General features: G+C 37.8%; 1 protein-coding gene and 1 pseudogene across 1 annotated transcript in view; both read right to left on the bottom strand.

Moving 5' to 3' along the window:
- Positions 1-201: 201 nt before the first annotated feature.
- Positions 202-7,292, bottom strand: LOC114047691 (annotated as a pseudogene).
- Positions 7,293-7,327: 35 nt separating this feature from the next.
- The window catches only part of XPR1 (xenotropic and polytropic retrovirus receptor 1), a 220,640-nt gene continuing 210,119 nt past the window's right edge, over positions 7,328-17,848 (bottom strand). Inside the window, exon 15 of the mRNA XM_027868455.1 lies at positions 7,328-7,940. Coding sequence (XP_027724256.1) covers positions 7,880-7,940 — 61 coding nt within the window. The 3' untranslated portion in view covers positions 7,328-7,879. The remainder of the gene's footprint in view (positions 7,941-17,848) is intronic.

Raw genomic sequence — 17,848 nt, 5'->3', positions numbered from 1 at the left:
GCATACGTGCTTTATATTCTTACTAACTCTAAGAATGTAAGCTCCAGATCTACCCAGATTTGGGGCAGATAAATCCCAAATATAGATAATTTAATGCTATTATTCTCTGCCTCCTATAAATGAGCATCAAAATCTTGTGTAATGAAAAATTTTAATTTTGATTAAAAAAAACCATCACAAGTAAAAGATTAGATTGGGAATAAGAAAGTAGGCTGGGAAGCAAGTGGTTCAGGGAAAGGCTATGGACCAGATACCAGCAAGTGAGGTCAGCTGGGTTAGATTATTACCATAATCACCACTTTCATCCACTTACCAAAGCTGGCTGACTAGTTAGAAGGATGCCACGTAACTTTTTGGGACCAGTGATCAGGATTCTGAGTTACATGAAGCAGCTAGGGGGCAGAGAATGGAGGAGGGGCAACCCCCACCATTATTCCCCCATCAAATAAGGGTATAGGAGATGACTGGGTAAATGCCCACATACCCAATGGGTTAGTCCTACCTTCTCTGGTTATAAAGACCGTTTGGCCTATGACATTAAGATCCACAACGGAGGTCTAGCTAAAGGCATCAGATTTTGCTTTCTCTACTTCTCTCTGTCCCCTGGGTCTCTGATGCTGGCACTCAGGTTGGGAGTTTCTTTGGATTCTAACTCAGAGAGAGCACAGACTTGCCCATTATCAACAATCATCTCTGGTTTCAGATACATCTTTCACCTAATAAATTAAGCACTCAGTTCCTGTGTCTTGCCCTCAGAAGTCACAGTTCTTTGGGAGCCCAGGAGTCATCAGATGAAATATTCCTCTTCCTTCGCTTGGACTGAGTCACTCTCCATTTGCACAGTCACACTGGCTTCTCCTGGGGACTCACAGGTGATTTAGCTGCCTTTGTTTTTGTACAGGTAAATGATCATGATTAGGACTGAGAGCAGGGTGATGAAGACCACTGTGATAATACTTGTAATGTCTGAGGCGTTGGCTTTAGCTGTAGGAGTCAGGGTTTCAGTGGCCTGAAGGATTGGAGTGGATATCAGCCATTCTGCTTTTTGGGGTGATGGAGTTGGGAGGCCTGTCATGGTGGCAATGGAATAAGTGCAAGTAAGAGTCTTCACACTTTTTGATCTGGAGAGATGAAGGAGGGTCCAGGTGGAGCCAAATGGAGAGAGGATTTATCTGCCCCTGGGTGTCCCCTGGCTCAGTCTTAGAGACCTTGGCGTTGGGTGAGGGGATCATGTAGTTGGACAGAAGGTTGGGGAGGCTCAGACCTGGCACCCCAGCCCCAGAAGGTACAGGTTGTGGTTCCTGTAGTGGCAAAGGTGATTGGGAATGTGAGTCTATTCATTAGATTTCGAGGAAAAAAGGTTTTAAAATTGTTTTACTACTACGTATATAGACTTTATACAGAAAGACTAAGAAAAACTTCAAAATCTTTCCCCCTTGAAATGTCTGCTCTATTCCCATATAGATTCAAGTGCAACCACATTAAAAAATTTGGGAAACACAGATAAAAAGTAACAGACACCACTGAGCAGTGACAAAAGAGTCTGAAAACTGTTGGAAAACAAAGAGACCTTATAATAATGGAAAAAAACAGAGTTTTGTAACCAATCACTTATTTTCTTTTAAAAACACATAACCACATTAACTTTTTGCTTTATACAGCCATCTAGAAACTATGAAACAGTACCACATTGTGCATTTTAACCTACTTCTCAAGAAGGGTACTCCACACTTCAACAGAATTCTATCCATTTGAGAAGGAAAAAGGAGACAGCTAATAGTGCGGTCACAATTACAGCATGAGTCCAAGCAAGCGGCAATTCTTTGTCCTCACCATTTCCACTGAACCAAGAGTGGAGAGAAAGTGAGAAAGAGAAAGAAAAGGAGAGAAAGAAAGAAAGAAAGAAGCACCCACAGAGGACTAATCACATTTTATAGTTACTTTTGACAACTACAGTTTAGGGCTTCATAGAATAATCATCATTTAGACCAACACAGCATGGGAAGGGTGAAGAGAAAGGTTAAGAGTGGTGGGGGAGGAGCTCAAAGACAAATATTTTTTTTCACCTCATGTCCCTTCCAAATGCTGTTCATTGAAACAAACCTCTGTGCTAGATCAGAAAAGAGCAATGAAGTTATTCATCACATAAAAGCTGAGGTGCTTTGCTGTCCGTGCTAAAGGGCTTGCAATTTACTTTACAAACTCAAAGGAATAACAGTGTCACAATCTAGTTGTGTTCCTAGGAACTCCTATAGTCTTCCTCCTTACTCCCACCATGCTGGTATTGCTACTGGACACAAGGAAAGGTGGTTAGACTTTGGGCTCCAAGGACAATGAGAAAGGAATATTATAACATCATCCTTGCCCTTCAAAGTCTCCATCTTTCTAGTAGTGCTACAGTTCTCATTAAACTTCTGGTGGTACAGAGGAAAGAGAATAGGAAGAACCAAGGTTGTATGCATTATGTTACAGTCAAGTAACTTGTTTGAATGTATACAAGTTGTCTGTGTGATTACCAGACACATTGAGAGTCCAAGGCAAACAATGGGTTATTTGATTGTCCTCATTAAATTGATGGCACCACAAAGCAGAACAAGATTGAGTTAAAAAAAATTGCAATGATGAAACAAGTTTCAGCTTAAAGTTAGTATAGTAATTCCTCTTATTTCAGGACAAATCCTCATTTTGTTCCTCGTGCCTACAGAAGCAAATTAATTCAGGAGGGCTGTTCCTCAAGATGTAATTGTTTTCCTCCACACTACCAAATCATTCAAGAAGGGCAACCAATCAATGGGTATCCTCTTCCTGGTCAAATATGTCTTTCTGATAAGAACAAATAAAGGAAGGCTGGTGATATCATCCACATCAAGCTCTTCCAAAGTCATGCTTCTTCTTTTTTACTTTTATTAACAGAGGATGAGTAAGTGCTGGTTAAATAGTAGGTTGCAACTCCCAAGTTAACATTGCTTATTATCTCAAGCCCCCTATTTATATTTTCAAACCCTACACCCATCCCCATGATGACCTGACTCTACACAGAGACTTATAATAAAATGCATAAAGTTGGGAGACTAAAATCGGTAAGTAGTCTAACGCAATTTCTAGACCAACTAGTAAGGAGGTTGCTTGGATGGAGGGCTATTTTTCAGTAATTTTGGAGGTTTTGTACTTCCAACTTTTCTTTGACTTAGCTAAACATGCCACACATGTGATCAATAGCAGAAGTCTAGATCCTCTAGAGAGGGATGAGACAAGCTGATCTAAAGAAGAGTGAACCTGATTTTCTGTTCTCCCAACTTTTAAAAAGGATTATTTCAGCACTGTTGTTGATTTTTAGTGGAATGGAGATCTAGTGACATCAGGTTTATGTAAAATTTTCAGTAGGAATAGTGAGAATGGAGAAAAGCAAATCACTAATTTAAACAATATTCACTATTAGACTTGGGAAGGTACCTGAATTGTTAAAATTCAAGAACCCAATGAAGTTTTAAAAAGTGTTGTGCCTTGAGTGGCAGCAATTTAATTTTTTCAGATTAGCAATGTTCTTTAATCTGAACTCATTTCCACCAAATGAAGCATAACTGCCATAGGGAATTTCCAGGGAGTCTCAGGCTTGAAGCCTTCATGGGAAGTACCTCTGGAATTGATTTATCTAAACAATGTGTACATATCAGGTCCTGTATAAGCATGGACCTGATAGGAAGAAGAAAGTAGGTAAGTATCTGAATACCCTTTTCTTATGAATAATAAATTGTTTTCCTGCCAATAGCATAACTTTCCTTTTTTTTTATTGTTTTGGCAGGGGCTAATGAGAATGAGAAATTCCTTCAGTCACTCACTTCTAAAATACATTTGTGCATAATGAACTCACTCTAAACAACTTACTATAGTGGAGAAAAGAACAGGAAAATAAAGGTCCATTACTAATATACAGACCACTGGGGGGAAAAATCCAAAACAAAACATAAGCTAATAAACAAGGAGGTTCCTAGCTGTCCTACTTCTGATATCAGGCTGGTTATATGTCTGATGTGCTCTGCTTTTTTGTTCTTGCTACCCACAGAGGATTTCTCTTCAACTAAAGTACAACAGATGGCTATAATGATTCACTTTTCTCTAGTCTTGCCTCATTTTATTTTGTCTGTTAAGAGGTAGAGAGATTTCTTTTTCCAGATGTTCTGATTGTATTTAGAATTGTCAAATACGGGTGAGTCTAAGAAGCAAGTTACCACAAAGGAACTGTGACTTCATAACTTTCTTTATATTGAGATTAAACATCCTCTGGAGGAAAAAAAAAAGCACTACCATCACTAATCCTGGGGACTGGGGTCTCTCATAACATAACTGTTGAGGCTATTGGCTTCATCCTCTCAGGGGCTGTACATTCTGATTATGTGAATTTGGTGACCAGAGGCTAAAAGGATGAAATGAGAACAGGGAAGAGAAAATAGCAAAAGGACAGACTGAGGAATGGGATTTTGACTTCTCCACATTCTTACAGAGGATCTTACTAATAACAATTTCATCTTTGATCACTCTAATGAAACCACTGGTCAACTCACTCATTTGAGCCTTAAATACATGAATTTATTTATACATAGAAAATAAATAATTTTTCTTAGCCTCCTAATCTCTTTCTGCATTATCAATTTTTCTATGCCACCTAACCATAAAAGTGAAAATAAATATTTTGAATTTTTCATAATTAAGGTATCTTAATTTTTTATCTGGGGGACATTTTTATTGATTTTCCCAAAGCAGGAACAATACCAGATTATCTAAACATATGATCACATAAATTTTAACTGGGGTTGGATTGTTATCCTTTTAGTCTTTTCATTTTCTGGTTGCATGACCAACTAATGCGCATTTCCCTAAATAGATAATTTGTCTGTTGAGAGCTTCAGGGAAAACTCTCTGATAAAATTACAGCATGGGGACCAGCATTGGCCAGAATTTCTTGGACTTGGCAGTTAAAGCAAGGAATCAGAGAAATTCCGATCACTTGGTACAAGTTGTATATGTTACTTGAAAGAATAACACAGTCTATATCTTTTTCTTATTAAAAGAGGAAAAAAGAAATTTAAATTCATGTTGTTTGATCAAGATAATTATGAGAAAAAGTTCTTTGTTCCCTTTAGGCTTTTAATAGGAACACAAAATAGTAAATTTAAACAAACATTACATATTTAATATGGTAGCTAAAAAGTCTTTTTATTCTAAAATAGACTCTGCTAACTGGACAAATATGTCTCTGACAGTTAAAATTTAAATATTTTTATCACCTAAGAGAAATAATCCTGATTAGGAACTAAGATCCTAAAATTTGAACAAAGGCCAAATTGGCAGTGGGATGCACCGAGGGAAAAACAAGCCAACCATAGGAATCCTAGATACTGTAAGCCAATTGCAGGATTTTATGGTAATACATTTTACAGAACTCTGGAAGAAGAATGGATGTTAGTTTCATTTTAAGCTAATTCTGGGTTCCATTTGTACAGAAAACAACCAACCCATCAACTTATATTATTAACTCAATCAGAGTAACCGGTGTTTCTTGGCAGACAAGTAGTATCTTCCTATGGTTCTAGAGTATATAAACCAATATAGTCTGTTAAGTCCAGGTATGAACTCTAAAATCCTTAATCTACCAAGATCCACTAAGTTGCTACCACTGATTACTTAAAAACACGTGGTTCTAAAAACTAAAATGAAAGGAAACCAGTAATTAAAATGCTTTCCCCCCATCATTCTGGCAAAGAAGAATATTTGGCAAAGCACAAAAAGGAATAAAAGCCACAAAGTAGGTAATGATCCAAATTTTTTTTTTCTAGATTTACAGTGGGAACAAGTTTAGGGAAGACTATCCATATTATATTAAACAGAAAAGAAGGAGCTATTTAAAAAAAAAAAACTATTCTTCACATGCTCGCTCCTTGACACAATAGTATTAACAGTAACTTCTTTAAGTGATCCACCCGTACAGTCATGTTTTGGATACATGGAAGGAGCACTAACAACAAGGAGGCCATATTACAGATACAGCAGCCATGTTCTTAAAGACTGGATTAGTGATTATAGCTGCCTCTATTAATTTGTGCCTTAGTCTAAAATTAAGGCTGAAAACAATACAAGTATTTTACTTCAATGCAGTTACTGGTGTTGACGATATAAAGCAAGGCTAGGCAGAAAGAGGACAGATAGTCAATAGCTGACTATAGATACTCAGTGGGACTTCTGTCAATAAATCCAACAAAGGTAGAGATGGACATTTTAAAACCTTGATTTGGATCTTAGAATTACAGAAAGCACATTTTAGTTTACATTGGTACTATTTCTGTTATTTTTTGGTAGATAATGAAGGCTGGCCCCTTCCCTCCAAATAATCCATGTTTTTTAAAAAAAGATTTGACTAGCAATCAAAGTTTTAGAACCTATTTTGATGGGTAAGGGAAGATGTAACAGGATAAAGACTAAGCAAAAATAACACAGGCAGTGTGTATGAATCATGACTGAATAAAAAAACTTTCCTTTAAATGGCAGACCTAATAAACTGAAAAGTGTATTCCCTCCTTATGGAAGAACATGAGATCCAGTGATCAGTAACCTCTTATAACATCTGGGATGAATGGCTACAAAGGCCTCATGTGACCAATGCAATATGAAAGATAAAGGTTAATTTGTTCTATGTGCTCAGGAAGATGACCCCTCCCAGGCAGATTCTTATTTGCTCAGAATCTTGTGGAAGTAAGTGAAACCTTTAGAAACTCCCTATTTAATGACGGTGAAGAGTCTCTGAAACAGCCTGGTTTACTAATCCAAACTCTGAGATAGTAAGGATCATGATACAACTATCCTAAACTCCAAAGCTATGTTATGATAGAAAATCTGGCTACTTCTGCAGTTGAGCATGGAGTATGGGTAGATGTATTCCATCTCTATTTTTTTTTAAATTCTCAGAATCTTTTTCACAATTTTTACTCAAAAATGTGAGGATGACCTGTCATGAGAGACATGTTCAGGTTTCCAAAGCAGCAGCAACTAAAAAAATCAGAAACAGAAACTTTGGTTTAAAATTTAAAAAAAAAAAAAAGAAAGAAATTGTCAGACTAGTACAAGTTGTCTCATGAAAGAGGCATTGCAGGATGGAACCCTTGTGAAAAACATCCAAGGATAGATTCCCCTACCTTCTTTTACTGTTATTACCTTCATTGCACAGGACACAAGATTGTTCTCTTATGGTTCAGTATTATAAATAATGAGAAAATTATATATAACAAATACATCCTATTTCCCAGTTTCCTCCCCCCTCCCACCCTCCCCCAAAATAAGAAAAGTTACATCAAATTAAAAAGTAGCTTCGTGAATGAAGGTACTGCTCTAAGTGCACTTTCCCTGCAAGTGCAGCCAGTGCCGTTGCGCTGGATATGAAGGAAAGAAAAAAAAATTCTCAAACAAATTTAAAAACCAATGTCCGGTTTTAACCAGTCAAAACCGGGCCAAGCAGAAGCCGAGTAACCTCGGTCTGTCCCATTATTGGGTCCTTGCTGTGCCTGTTCTTCATCCAGATAGTTTTCTATGTCCTTGTGATTGTAAACAATCCTTAAGATAAATTGTGGTTTTTTTTTTCCTTAAAATGTCCTCTGATTGGCAAAATGAAGTAAATATTTATTTTAAAAGTAGAAAATTAAAATAAAACCAGAAGAAAAGAAAAGAAACACAGTGAGCTTGTTTGGAGTCCATAGGATCCGATCCAGAAGAGCTCGGAAAGTGTGTTAAATGTCTTCTCCTGTTTTTAGCTGGAAAGGTACCAGAGGCTGAGTTGGTCGAGGAAAGGGTTGTTGAATGGGGGAAAAAAGGATGTAGATTTAGACTCAATTCATGTGTTAGCTTCATCATCTGTGTCGTCTATCAATACCTTAGTATCACGAGACTTGGATCTAGGAATAAGAAAAGAAAAAAAAATTACAAAGCTCAGTTATTAAACATATATACATCAATGATGTCTATTACACCTTCTAAAACACACTGGTCAGACATCTATATCCTGATACTAAAAAAAGAAGAATCTGTGCTTATTTCTCACTATATGCACTATCTCATCAGATTCTACAGGTTCAGTTTTTATCTCTATAAAGATAACTCCCATATCTACATCCAGCTAAAGTACCTCTTCTGAGCTCCAGCTGCACATTGTCACCTGCCTATTGGACATTTCAAACAGGATGTCTCATAGGTTAAATATGTCCTAAATTTATTATCTTTCCCTCCAAGCTCACCCTTCCTTCTCTATTTTCTTTATTTTTTATTTTTAATTTCTTTTTTTAGGCAATTGGGGTTAAGTGATTTGCCCAGGGGTCACACAGCTAGTAAGTGTCAAGTGTTTGGTCTGAGGCCGGATTTGAACTCAGGTCCTCCTGACTTCAGGGCCAGTGCTCTTTCCACTGCGCCACCTAGCTGTCCCTTCCTCTATTTTTATAGAAAGCACTAACATTGTCCTACTCAATTAGGGTTTGCAACCTCAGTCATCCTCAATTCTTCTCACTTTCTTACTCAGCATATCCATTTAGTTGTCAAGTTTTGATGATTCTATATCAAAATATCTATAACATCTCTGTCATCATCTAGATCACTTGTACAACATCTCTCAAAGTCCTTATCACCTCTTGCCCTTGACTTTAATTTTAAAGTGTTTCCTTAAAAAAATTTCATATTTTTCACTCATTAAAAGTTCATCTTTTTTCCCCTCCCACAAATGAAAATGAAAGATAAGATCCCCTTTATAAACAAGTATAGTCAAGCAAAACAAACTTCCACAAAAACCACATCTCATTCTGCACTAAGTCCTCTCTATCAGGAGCTGGGTAGCATGTTTCATCATCAGTCCTCTAGATTGTGGTTGGCCATTACAATGATTAGAGTTCCTAAGTCTTTCAAAGTTGTTTGTCTTTACAATACTGTTATCATTGCATAAATTGTTTTCCTGGTTCTATTCACTTTACTCTACGTCAGGTCATACAAGTCTTCCAGGTTTCTTTGAAACCACCCTATTTATAATTTCTTACATCACCAGTATTATTCAATCACATTTATATGACATAACTTGTTCAGTCTTTTCCTAATTGATGGGGACCTCCTCAGATTTCCTTTCCCTGCCACCTCAAAAAGTGTTATGAATATTTTTTAAACATCCTTAAGAGTCTGTTTTGCTTAGGACTAATTCTCCCCTTCCTCTAATTCTTCCTTCTCCCATCTCCCCTTTCCCTCTCACTTTCCAGCTCTGAGTGAAACGTATTCATGTACCCAATTCTGCGCATGTGTATTCTTCCCTCCTTTAACAAGTTCAGATGAAAGTGAGGTTTAAATTATTTGCAAGTCACAACCCTCATATCCTCTTCCTTGTTTGTAGAGATGTCTACTTGTATACCCCAAATATTCAAGATAATTTTCCATAATCTTCCCTCTCATTCCCTTAATTCCCCAATGTATTCATCTTACCCTCTTTTCATTCTTCTCTCAAGATCATCAAGACAAAATCAGAACCATTCTTAATGGCTTTGTCTAATCAGACTCCCTCTACAGCCTCTGATGATGATACAATTCAGAGGGGAAGAAAATATCATCTCCCCATATTTGAATATAAGCATTTTATCCTTGTTGAGTTTCTTATGATTGTCAGTGTTTCTACATAGCTCTGGTCTTTTCATCAAGAATTTTTGGAAGTCCTTTATTTCATTAAAAATCCACTTTTTTTTTTCTCCTGCAAGATTTTACTAAGTTTTGCTGGGTAAATTATTCTTGGCTGTAAGCCCATATTCTTTGCCTTCTGGAATACTGTATTCCAAGTTTTCTGCTTTCTAGTGGTGACTAGTAAATTGTATGTGATTGTGGATCCTTGAATTTCTTCTTTCTGGCTGCCTGTAGTACTTTTTCTTTGACTTGGAAGCTCTGGATTTTGTCTGTAATGTTTTTGGGAGTAATTCTGGATTTTCTTTCAGGAGGTTAGGAGGGAATTCTTTATATTTTCACTTTGCCCAACTAAAATCCCCTATTCTACAGGAAACCTTCCCTAATGCCAGTTCCAGTGCTTTCCTTCTTGTAATTATTTCTGATTTTATCCTGTACATAGCTTGCTTTGTATATATTTGTTTACATGCTGTCTTCCCCGTTAGAGTATAAGCTCCTGGAGGGCAGAAACTGTCTTCTGCCTCTTTTTGTATCCCCAGCACTTAGCACACTTCCTGGCACATAGTAGGCACTTAATAAATGTTTATTGAATTGAATTATTCTAAAAGATCTGGACCATTTTCTTTTAAGATTTATTGAAATGACATCTAGCTTTTAATTTTGGTCATGGTGTTCAGTCTACTGATTTCAATTTTTTTCCTTGATCTGTTTTCTAGGTCAGTTGTTTTAGCTATGAAATACCTTGTATTTTCTTATATTTTTTTCAGTCTTTTCACTTTAATATTTCTTGTTGTCTCATGGAGGCATTGGCTTCCATTTGGTCCATTCTAATTTTCAAGAATTTTCATGTTTGGGCAAGGTTTTGTATCTCTTGTGTCAAGCTGTTAATTCCCGTTCCAATTCTTTCTTCCATAGCTTACATCTCTTTCCAAATTTTTTACCTCTAGTATTCTAATTTCATTAATGAAAACATTTTGAACACTTTAAAAAACGAAAAAGAAAAGGACCAAAATACAAAAATATTTACAGCAGCTCTTTTTGTGGTGGCAAAGAACTGGAAATTGAGGGAATGCCCATCAGTTGGGGAATGGCTAAACAAGCTGTGGAATATGATTGTGGTGCAATACTACTGTCCTATAAGAAATGATGAGCTGGTTGATTTTAGAAAAACATGAAAAGACTTGCATGAAATAATGAAGACTGAAATGAGCAAAACCAAGAGAACGTTGTACACAGTAATAACAATACTGTTCTAAGGAACAACTTTGAACAACTATTTGAGTATTATTAATACTCAAATTTATTATTAATACTCAAATTAACTGCAAAGGTCCTATGAATTAAGATGCTATACATGTTTAGATAAAGAGCTGATAAATATAAATATGTATAGTCTAGTTTTACACATATACATATTTGTGTCTAATGGTAGCCTTCTCTAGGGCGGGGGAGGGGAGGAAGGGAGAAAAAAGAGTACACAGTAGAGAACAAAAGAAAACTTAGAAGGAAGCTCAGAACAGCAAGGTAGCTTTGAAAATGATGTGTAGTATTACATAGTTTAAAAAAAAACAACGTGAAACGGAAATTCATGGTTTTATGTTGACTCCTCTTTTTATGTTGTGCTGTGTACATGGAAATCTCTTTTTTTTTGTATTTAAATTCAAAATGAATAAAATTTTTTTAAAAAGACTTACATGAACTGATGCAAAGTGAAGTGAGAAGAACCAGGAGAACACTGTACACAGTAACAGCAATATTGTATTATGATCAACTGTGAATGACTTAGCAATTCTCAGCAATCCAATGATCCAAGTCAATTCCTAAGGCCTTACAATGAAAAGTGCTATCCATCTCCAGAGAAAGAACTGATGGAGTCTGAATGTGGATCGAAACTTTTTTTTTTTAACTTCCTTTGGGTCTGTTTTCTTTCACAACATGACTAATACAGAAATGTTTTGCATGACTGTACATGCAAAACCTATGTCACTTGCCTGCTCAATGAGGAGGGACAGGAGGAAGGGAGAGAATTTGGAACTCAAAATTTTGTAATATAGATGTTAAAAATTGTTTTTACATGTTAAGTGGGAAAAAACAAAATATTAAATAAATATGACAAGATTGTTGTTGTTGCTCATTCTAGCCTTCTTCCTGATTGTGGACTTGATGTTAGGACTGGGCTCAGTGTATTTCTGCAGGAAATGTCTGAGATAGTCCTGCTACTGCTATCTTGGGGTAATGAATATTGAATTATTCCAGGATTTCAGGGACTATTCAGGCTAGAGATCTCTTTTGTTTAGTATTTTATCTTTCCCCAATTATAAGTAAAAACAATTTTTAACATTCGTTTTCAAAACTTTTGAGTTCCAACTCCCTTCCTCCCTCTTCTGCACTCCCCCCATTGAGAAGGCAAGCAATTCAATATAGGTTATACATGTGTAGTCATGCAGAACATTTCCATGATAGTCATGTTGTGAAAGAAAACATAAACCAAAAAAACCTCAAGAAAATTAAAGAAAGTAAAAAAAAAAATGTTTCAATCTGTATTCAGACCCCATCAGTTCTTTGTCTGGGGATGAACAGCATTTTTCATCATGAGTCCTTCAGAGTTGTCTTGGATCATTGTTTTGCTGAGAATAGCTAAGTCACTCCCAGCTGATCATCTTGCAGTAATGTTGTTACTTTGTTTTGCCACTGGACCCAGATGGCTCCGGAGGAGAGAGTGAGGCTGGTGACTCTGCACAGCCCCGCCTCACTTAAATCCAATTCACTTGCAAGTCATGGCATCGCCTCCCTGATGTCATGGTCCTCTTCGAGAATGAAGGACAAACAACAACAACAACAATGACAACACTTTGTACGCGGTACATGTCACTTTGCAACAGCTTTGGTAAGTCTTTCCAGGTTTTTTAAAGAACATGCTGCTCATCATTTCTTACAGCATGATAATGTTTCATCACAGTCACATACCACAACCTGTTTAGCCATTCCCCAATTGAGGGGCATACCCTCAATTTCCAACTCTTTGCCACCAGAAAAAGAAAGAGCTGCTATAAATATTTCCATACCTATAGGTCCTTTTCTTCTTTGTTTTTATCTTTTTGGATTCAGACCTAGTAGTCAAAGGGTATATGCATGATTTTATAGCACTTTGGGCATAGTTCCAAATTGTTCTACAGAATGGTTGAATCAGGTCACAATTCCACCAACCATGCATTAATGTCTCATTTCCCCCCCATCCCCTCATACATCTGTCATTTTCCTTTTCTTTCCTATTAGTCAATCTAATAGGTATGAGGTAATACCTCAGAATTGTTTTATTTTGCATTTCTCCAATCATGATTCTGAGCATTTTTTCATATGGCTATAGATAGCTTTGATTACTTCATCTGAAAACTGTTCATATCTTTTGATCATTTATCAATTGGGCAGTGGCTCTTAATCTTATAAATTTGACTCAGTTCTCTATATATATGAGAAATGAGGCCTTTATCAGAGAAACTTGCTTCAAAATTTTTTCACAGTTATGATTGCTAACCGTACTTTCCTCTATCTTATTTCCCCCTCTGTTTATTCTATTCTCTCTCTCCTTTCACCTTGCCCCTCCTCAAAAGTGTTTTGCTTCTATCTCCTCCCCCAATCTGTTCTCCCTTCTATCATCCCCCTTCTCTTATTCCCTTCCTCTCCTACTTTCCTGTAGGGTAAGACAGATTTCTATACCCAATTGAATGTGTATGTTATTCCCTCTCTGAGCCAATTCCAATGAGTAAGGTTCACTCACTAACTCTCACCTCCCCCATCTTCCCCTCCACTGTAAAAGCTTTTCCTTGCCTTTTTTATGAGATAATTTGCCCCATTCTACCTCTCCCTTTCTCCCAGTACTTTCCCTTCTCACCCCTTAATTTTATTTTTTTTAGATATCATCCCTTCAAATTCAACTCACACTTGTGTCAGGCTGGAGATCTTAGAGCTTTCAGTGCTCCCAAGTAGTGTGATCTAAGGCAAAGTCTGATCTGAGTTATGCAAGTTCCTGACCTGGGTTTGGGTCTGAGGAACAGTAGACTGATGTTGGACTCAAGATATCATCAGCAAGATGGGAAGCTTTGCTGGTTCAGCATGATAGAACTGAAAGCTTCACTTAGGTCTGTGATTCCTATCCTGGTTATTTCTCTGCAGGCTTCCTACTGAGCTAGAAGCTGGAACTGAGACTCACTCTGCTCCTAAGGGTCTGAGCCACACTGCTTCTGCTTGCTTTCAGATGGACTCCTTCATTTTCAGTACACTGCTCAAGGATTTCAACCACTCCCTACCCCTTTGTGTACAGTCCCTCCTCAGTCTATCTGGGATCTGTGATCAGAACTGAACTGAAAAGTGCCTAACAAGGCTTTTAGCTGGCATCTGTTCTTGGTGCCCTGGCATGGGCACATGTCCCAGGGGACATTCTTCTGCCCTGGGATACAGCCTTTTTATGCATGTTGAAGTGCTCTGCAGCCAGACCTCACTGCATTGTCTGTGGACTTCTCCATCTCCCTCTGCTGACTTGGGCTAGGAAAATGATTCACTGTGACTTTTTTTTGGATTTCCCCATGGGATTCACTGTGATGCACTTTCCAGGTCTGTTTGGAGGAGTCTGGAGGGCAGCTCACTGTACCTCTTCCTGCTATGCCATACTGGCTCTGCCTCTTACCCTTGACTTTTGCTGACACACAGCAGATGTTTAGTATATACCAGTTTACTGACCAGTTTTCTGTGTTCCCTGCCTCAAGTCTCTCTCTCTCTCTTCAGTAATCTATTCTTCACAGATGCTAAAGGGCTATTTCTTTTTCCCATTTTTTTTTTTTGGCTAGGCAATGGGGTGAAATGACTTGCCCAGGGTCACACAGCTAGTAAGTGTTACATGTCTGAGGCTGGATTTGAACTCAGGTCCTCCTGACTCTAGGACCAGTGCTCTATCTACTGCACCACCTAGCTTCCCCCTTAAAGGGCTATTTCTAAAGTACAGGGCAGATCATATCATTCTTCTGCTCAAAAAAATTCCAGTGGCTACCTATTACCTCTAGGATAACATACAAACTCCTCTGTTGGGCACTTTAAATTCTTTACAATCTAGATCTGGCCTATTTTTCTAAGGTATTACACATTCCTTTATGCATGTCATGGTCTAGACAAACTGGCCTACTAGCCTTCCTCATAGACAATATCCCATTTCCCAACTCTGTGTCTTTGCACAGGCTGTACTCCATGATTGGAATGTATTCTCTCCTAACTTTTGCCATGATGACCTCTAGCTCCCTTCAAACTTCACTTCAAGAGTCAGCTCCTACATGAGGTCCTTTCTAATTTCATTAGCCATTATTGCCCCTTGAATGGACTTTACATCTACTTATAAGCAAACATATTACTTCTTATGATATAGTGTACAGTCCTTGAGAGAAATGGTTGTTTTGTTTTTTCTTTGCATTCCTAACATCTAGCACAATGCCTGGAAAAGACTAGAGGCTTAATAAATGTTTGCTGACTGAGTGCATTAACAAAATTATGGTATCTAGGTTACTGAAAGTAGTAGTCTCATAGCAATTAGAGTAATGGGTTCAATTTGGAGAAGTGCAATTAAGAAGAGACAGGGAAAACTAGAGCTTATTTAAAATAGGATGGTCAGAATGGTAAAGAGCCTGGAAAATAAGTCATTAAAGAATAGTTGAATAAATAGGGTTATTTAGCACTCAAAAATTAGCGGTCTTCAAATATCAGCAGGCCTGCCACATTAAAAAGAGAAGACATATTCATTCTTTGATGATCTAGAGGTCAAAACTGAGACTAATGTACAGAAGTTATGAAGAAGCAGATTTTGGTTTCACATAAGAGAAAACTTTCTAACAACTGGAGCTTTCCAATGATAGAATGGGTGGCCTTTTGAGGCAGCGTACTCTACATATCAGAGGTATTCAAACATAGGCCAGAAGATCCTAACTGCCTAGGTTACTAGAAAAGATGTTTCCTGTATTGCATGGCAAGTTACATAAAAAGTCATCCACAGTGTCTTTCAATTTTGATGTTCAATGACTTTGACCTAGATGGTATAGCAAGGTAAGCCGGTAATCCTGCCTCTTTTGTTATTTGTGAGACCGTGGATGAGTTGCATAACTTCTGTGGGCACCAGTGTCCTTGTCCACAAAATGAGGGGGTCTCTAAAGTCCCTTCTGACTCTAAAATTATGACCCTACGATTCTAGTCAGAAAGTTTGCATTATTTTCCCCAGTGCTTTCTAAATTTTGAAACCAGAATATTATGGGATTATACTGACCCCTGCTGTTGACAGGTAACAAGATCATAAAATTTCAAAAAGTGAAAGACATGATTGAATTCATTTTTCTCAACTTATTTAGGCACCTTTGACTCCTGCTGAGTAGCACCCTGCACAATGAATTCCATATAACAGGCATTTACTACATAGTTTCAAAAAAGTGACAGAAAAGGAAGTGAGACAATAGGGGGTTGAAGGTCACTGTGCTTAGGAAATAGGGCATCAAGTGAAAGTCACTTAAAAAATTTGGCAGTGAAAGAAAAAATACAAGGGACAGGGGAAGTAACAAAGAAAGGAAGCCTTTTTTGTGTTTTGTTGTTTTTTTAGGGCAGAAGAAATCTGTTTGTAGGCAGAAGAAAAAGAGCCACTGAAACGGAGAGTGAAGACAAAAGAGATTAAGAGATATCTGACAGAACAAGGTCTTAGAGGAAGTGATGTCACCTGCTGAGAATGAGGGAGGTTGAGGTAGAAAGTGGGAAAGGTTTACTGACAGTGGCTCCTTTGGGGAATGTAAGGATAAGAAGGATAAAAAAGACCGAAGAATAGCAATGAAGACCTTTCTGCGGTTAAATAGCAGGGATGTGTAGTGGACTCAATCAATAAGGTTTCATGCCTTTCTTTAGTAACAGGTGGCAGAGCCTGGAAATGGAGAAGATGAAGACGGGGAAGGTAGCGAAATCTTGTGATTTCCATCTCTACATCATCTCTTACCTTACCCTACTTGCGACCCTCTCTACTTTAGTTCAAGCCCTGATCTTGACTTGCCTGGACAATGGCAATGGACTCCTAATTTGGTTCCCTGCCTTGTCTCTTTCCCCTCTCCAATCCTTCTTCTTCGCTCAAGCCCAGTCTGACAATGTCAAACTTCAATGATCTGACCATGTCACTCTCATACTCAAACTTCAGAGGCTACCTGATAACTGCCTCTACTATAAATTTCTGTTTAAAGATTATAGCCTTTCACAACCTATTCCCTATCTGTCTTTCCAGCCTCATTATACATTAATCTTCTTATACTCAATGATCCACCTAAACTGACCTTCTTTCTCTTCCTCATACCTGGTACTCAATCTCTTGTTAAAATGTCCTCGGTTGGGGCAGCTAGGTGGCGCAGTGGATAGAGCACCGGCCCTGAAGTCAGGAGGACCTGAGTTCAAATCCGGCCTCAAACCAAACACTTGACACGTACTAGCTGTGTGACCTTGGGCAAGTCACTTAACTCTGATTGCCTCACTAAAAAAAAAAAAAAATCTTTGGTTATTCCCCATACCTGGAATGCACTTTCTTCAATTTTGCCTCATAAAATTTCTCATTCCCTTTAAGACAAGCTTAAGGGCCTCTACAAGAATCCTTTCCTATTGTTCTTCCTACTGCCCTTCCTTCCTAACTACCTTATAATTTTTTATTTATTCTATTACTTATAAATGTACCTGTTGTCTTTATGATAGAATATAAGTTCCCTGAGGGCAGGGACTACTTTTTTTTTTCCCTATTTTCTTCTTCCCCTCAGTGTCTAACTGGCCCTGGCATTTAGTAGGTGCTTAAGAAATGCTGGTTGATTGATACCTAGATAGATATAGGAAAAAGTTAAAGTGTAAAAGATTCTAATTTTAGTGAATACATCACTGAAATGAATGACAACAGGGGTTCGGCCTGGTAAAGGAAGAAAGTGAAACCAGAAGGACTAGACACACAGGAACAGGTCCAGGAAGTAGTAGTCTTGATGAGGGCAATGTTTACATTGGACATGTTTAGTAAGACTGAAAGGGTGGCTAAGATAGGGTAGGAACCTATTGTCAGAGAGAAGAGTTTCAGAGTGTGAAATGTATAGCCAATTGTTAGTGACTTTTTGATCCTCTA

The sequence above is a fragment of the Vombatus ursinus genome, unplaced genomic scaffold (genome assembly GCF_900497805.2).
Source record: "Vombatus ursinus unplaced genomic scaffold, bare-nosed wombat genome assembly UNPS02014789.1, whole genome shotgun sequence".
Classification (NCBI taxonomy): Eukaryota; Metazoa; Chordata; class Mammalia; order Diprotodontia; family Vombatidae; genus Vombatus; species Vombatus ursinus.
The sequence above is the reverse complement of the archived record's forward strand: the minus strand, read 5'-3'. Positions and strand labels throughout refer to the sequence as shown.